This window comes from Oncorhynchus masou, unplaced genomic scaffold, assembly GCF_036934945.1.
Source record: "Oncorhynchus masou masou isolate Uvic2021 unplaced genomic scaffold, UVic_Omas_1.1 unplaced_scaffold_869, whole genome shotgun sequence".
Taxonomy (NCBI): domain Eukaryota; kingdom Metazoa; phylum Chordata; class Actinopteri; order Salmoniformes; family Salmonidae; genus Oncorhynchus; species Oncorhynchus masou.
This window is the reverse complement of record NW_027015151.1, coordinates 300,036-304,983: the sequence shown is the minus strand read 5'-3', so window position 1 is coordinate 304,983 and position 4,948 is coordinate 300,036. Positions and strand designations below refer to the sequence as shown.

The 4,948-nt window shown below is 45.5% G+C and overlaps 1 protein-coding gene across 1 annotated transcript; it reads left to right on the top strand.

Moving 5' to 3' along the window:
* Positions 1–6: 6 nt before the first annotated feature.
* Positions 7–4,515, top strand: LOC135537896 (cyclic nucleotide-gated cation channel beta-1-like). The gene is made up of 7 exons (XM_064963906.1): positions 7–45; positions 167–223; positions 393–428; positions 523–642; positions 1,486–1,583; positions 1,788–1,989; positions 2,124–4,515. The coding sequence occupies exons 2-7, from the start codon at positions 212–214 to the stop codon at positions 3,231–3,233; spliced, it is 1,578 nt and encodes a 525-aa protein (XP_064819978.1). The 5' UTR covers positions 7–45; positions 167–211; the 3' UTR covers positions 3,234–4,515.
* Positions 4,516–4,948: the final 433 nt, after the last annotated feature.

Sequence of the window (4,948 nt, the reverse complement as noted above, 5' to 3'; positions counted from 1 at the left end):
TCAGGAAGCACCAAAGCCTATCATCAACTGGTGGGCAACCTGAAGGTAACAATTTACAGAGTTCTGTAATTTACACAACACACATCTCTTACACTTACTTGCTATTGGTTAAATAATGTCTCAGGTGTTCTGATTGGTCTGTCTGATTATTTTGTTCTGTTGGTAGAAAGGGGGAGGAGCTCTCATCCTTAACGTCAAGTCTAAGACTCACATGTACAAGTCGGTAAGTGCGTAGTGTGTGTGTGTGTGTGTGTGTGTGTGTGTGTGTGTGTGTGTGTGTGTGTGTGTGTGTGTGTGTGTGTGTGTGTATGTATGTGTGTGTTTGTGTGTTTGTGTGTGCTCCCTTAGTGAAATCTGGTTTCCTAGTAATTATTTTCTGTCTTTTCTTTCAGGCCAAACGTGGCTTGAGGAACTTTCTATCACCCAAGGTATGTGTTGTTGTTGTTTTGTAGTGTGTGTGTGTGTGTGTGTGTGTGTGTGTGTGTGTGTGTGTGTGTTCATCCTCTCTCTATATATGTGCAGGAGCACGTTGAGATTCTCTCCCTTAAGAGAGGCAACTCCGTGTCCGGAACACACACACACCGCCGCAAACAATCAGATTGCCTTCAGAGCCGTTTACCAATCACACAACACTTTGGGAAGGTAAGACCTGCCTCTACTATCAATCACATGTATTTATAAAGTGCTGTACAGAAACCCAGCCTGAAACCTCAATGTAGATGTAGAAGCACGGTGTCTAGGAAAAACTCCCTAGAAAGGCAGGAACCCAGGAAGAAACCTAGAGAGGAACCAGGCTCTGAGGGGTGGCCAGTTGTTTTCTGGGCCGGGTGGAGATTATAAGAGTACATGGCCATTAAGGCCAGATTGTTCTTCAAGATGTTCAAACGTTCATAGATGACCAACAAGGTCAAATAATAATCACAGTGGTTGTAGAGGGTGCAACAGGTCAGTACCTCAGGAGTAAATGTCAGTTGGCTTTTCATAGCTGAGCATTCAGAGGTCGAGGCAACAGGTGCGGTAACAGGTTAGAGTTTCCTAGCCGCAGGCAGAACAGTTGAAACTGGAGCAGCAGCACGACAAGGTGGACTGGGGACAGCCAGGAGACATCAGGCCAGGTAGTCCTGAGGCATGATCCTAGGGCTCAGGTCCTCCGGGAGGGAAGGGAGAGAGGGAAAGAGAGAGAATTAGAGGGAGAATAATTAAATTCACACAGGACATCCGATCAGACAGGAGAATTACACCAGATTTAAAAGACTGACCCTAGTCCCCCTGCACATAGACTATTGCAGCATAGATACTGGAGACTGAGACAGGAGTGGGTTGGGGGACACTTTTGACCAATCACTGGAGGTAGAATTTAATCATCACCACATATCTAGGATTGGATTATTCAATCCACCATTCATAAACTTAACCTCTTCTATTGTGATGATTTTGCTATGTCTTGCTGTGTCATGCCTATGTCTTGTTCTGCCGCGCTGTCAGTCTCGGCCCCGTCGTCCAGTTAACAAACAAGGCTGTCTCCTTGACGACGAGAACACACAAGAGAACAGAGACACCTGGGAGGAAGACTGGCAGGACAGGTGAGAGATAGAGAGAGAGAGGGGGTAGGAGAGTGGGAGAGAAGAGTATGAATGAGAGACAGGAAGAGAGAGGGTGGTGAGTGAGAGAGGGGTGAGGGAGTGAGAGAGAGAGAGAGAGAGAGAGAGGGTGAGTGAATGAGTGAGTGAGTCAGAGACATAGAGTGATGGAACCAAAATGTGTCTTCGTCCATATGTGTGTATCAGTGCTGTCTCAGGCCCCGTGGCAGACCCAGAGCTCCAGGAGGAGGAGGGGGGAGACTCAGGTATGTGTGACCCAGAGGAGATGGACCTCCTGGGGGAGATCTTTGACACGCTGAGCGCCCGGAGCTCCCATGACCGCGGCCTGCTCTACGGGACACGAAGTCTAGACCTGTTTGGACCTGATACTACTGACTACATCAGACAGGTGAGGACAGCACGTGACAGGACACACACACACACACACACACACACACGGAAACAGCACACTGACACACACACACACACACACACTCGGAAACATCCCAGGCATCTCATCTCCTCACCCTTGTGTGTCAACAGAGGGGCCTGGCCACTCCCAGTCAGGAAAGTCTAGGCGTGTCCATCGGTGGGAGTGGCAGTCTGCACAGCTGGAACCAGGAGGACGGGCTACATTACATGGGGGAGGGACCAGAACAAACCGATGATTCTGATTGGCTAGGAGAGGGACAGGCGTTGTCAGAGGAAGCATCACAAACACCTCAAGGGAGAAGAGAGGACAGGAGGAGAGAGGAGGAGTGGAGAGAGGAGGGAAGGAGAGAGGACGGGAGGAGAGAGAAGGAGTGGAGAGAGGAGGGAAGGAGAGAGGAAGGGATGGAAAAGGGGTTGGTGGAGGCAGAGGAGCTTAAAGAGAGGATAGAGGTGGGGATGGAGAGATGGAATGTTCTGATGCAAGGAGGGCAGGATGATCAACAGATGGAGGAGAGGAAGAGGGATGAAGACTTCACTATGGAGCCAAAGATTCAGTCTGAATGTGTGGGTGAGAAGGGGAAGGGGAAAGAAGTGGAGGGAGAGAAAGAGAGAGAGAAGATGCAGAATGACAGAGGGAAAGACCAACAAGAAGAGGAGAACCAGGGGCAGGAGAGAGGCCCCAAGACACCAGGAGAATTACCCAGGAACAGAGGCCCAAGGTCGGGTGCTGAGTCTAGGGCCGGGGCAGTGGAGGACAACCAGGGAGAAGGGGACAGACTCACCCCCAAAACCACTGCTTTTCCTGGGCCTGAGAACGGCACAGCAACCCATGCTTCTAAACAACCCCTGGGTCAGCTAGAAAGAGAAGAAAAGGGGGAGGAAATAGAGGTGGGACCCACACCCCTTTCTCCCAGTGTGCTGTCTGCTGTAGCACTGTTCCAGTCACCGGCCTCCGTGCAAACCCTCCATGGGAAGGCCCAGACCAGGGGCTCGCCTAAACCCAGTAACACACCTCGGACCTGGGACACTATACAGAAGAGCTGCCCTCAGGAACCCAACAACACCCAGGTCTCACCGAATGACAAAGCTGGACCTGGCATAGCCACCCCTGTCCTGACTATGCCTATAAATAACCAATCAGAACCAGGGGGGAACACCACAGCGCAGGAAGACCCGCCCCCTGTCAAGGTGTCTGAGCTGAAGAAGAGATTTGAAGCCTGATGACTGGTGCAGGACTGTTTGAGTGGCGCAAAGCTCAGCCAATGATTCTGCAGTTTTCAAAGACTGAGGAACTTGAGTCAGAGAAGAAATTGGGATGGGAAGTGAAACTCCGGAACATGAAGCGCTCTGAATGTTGCAAGTAGAAATAGAATGAATAGAATTGACACAATCCCATATTCTAACCGACAGACAGTAATTCCGGTTCTACACCATACATTTCTATCTGAACATTCTGTAACGTTCTTATTCAGGTCTATGATGTAATGCATAAGGCCAGAGGTTTTCCCCCAGGGTGTATTCACTTGGACGCACACGGAACCGAACGGGGAGGGACCTTTCTGAATATTTCCAATAGAAACTCTCAATTTCGTTGGAAAATATTTTCAGTTTGGATTAAACGGTTACCATTGCAAAACGTTTTGATACAACGCTGAACATTTAGCTACATTGTGCAACTATTGAATATCAGTTGTGGAAAAAGTACCCAATTGTCATACTTGAGTAAAAGTAAGGATGCCTTAAAAGAAAATGACTCAGGTAAAAGTGAAAAATCACCCAGTAAAATACAACTTGAGTAAAAGTCTAAAAGTATTTGTTTTTAAATATTCTTAAGTACTAAAAGTCAATGTATTTGAAAAAAATGTACTTAAGCATAAAAAGTAAAAGTACAAATAATTTAAAATTCCTTGTGTTAAGCAAACCAGACGGCACCATTTTCTGTTTTAAAATATATATATATTTACAGATAGCCAGGGCAACACTCAGACATCATTTACATACGAAGCATGTGTTTAGTGAGTCGGCAAGATCCGGTAGTAGGGATGAACAAGGACGTCCTCTTGATAAGTGCGTGAATTGGACCATTTTCCTGTCAGAATGTAACAAGTACGATTGAGTGTCAGGGAAAATGTACGGAGTAAAAAGTACATTATTTTCTTAAAGAATGTAGTGAAGTAAAAGTTGTCAAAAATAGTAAAGTAATGTTTTGATACCAAAAAAAAAAAAAAAAAAACTGAAGTAGTACTTGAAAGTATTTTTACTTAAGTACTTCACACCACAGTTGAATACACCACGGATCATGTCACATGACATTCAGGAACCAGTTCTGTCGCTGGTTGTATTGTCCTTAGATGACCAGCAGGTGGAGCTTGTGGAACATGAACACAATGCACTGAATACACACTTGAAGATATTATTAATTTTTTTAATTTTTTTAAACTAAATTCAATATTTTTCTCCTGGATGATATTAAATGCACTGAATAAATGGAAGTTTTATACTTTGAGAGGAGTTTTATTGTTTTCACATGGATAATATCATCAGAAGTGCATTAGAAATCATTCAGTGTCTTACCATTCTTCTCTTCATTTTCAAGATAGAAAACACACACACACGCTTTATACACGGGATACACTTAAATCATAGTTTGTACACATGTAACATTATAACTGCCACAATAGAGACATTTTGCATATAGAGGAACTTTTAAAATTCCCTTTTCTCTGTATGATCAACAACTAGTCCACCTACAGGTAAACAACACACCCCTGACAGGGCATTCAGCATTCACTTGTGGACACACTGATGTCAACATCAGCACAGTTGGAGAAACTGGAGAACATGACACATCCACCAGGCATGTTCAGGCATATTTAACAAGACACTTCATCTACAGATAACTTTACACAACACAATACATAATTACTAATAACCCA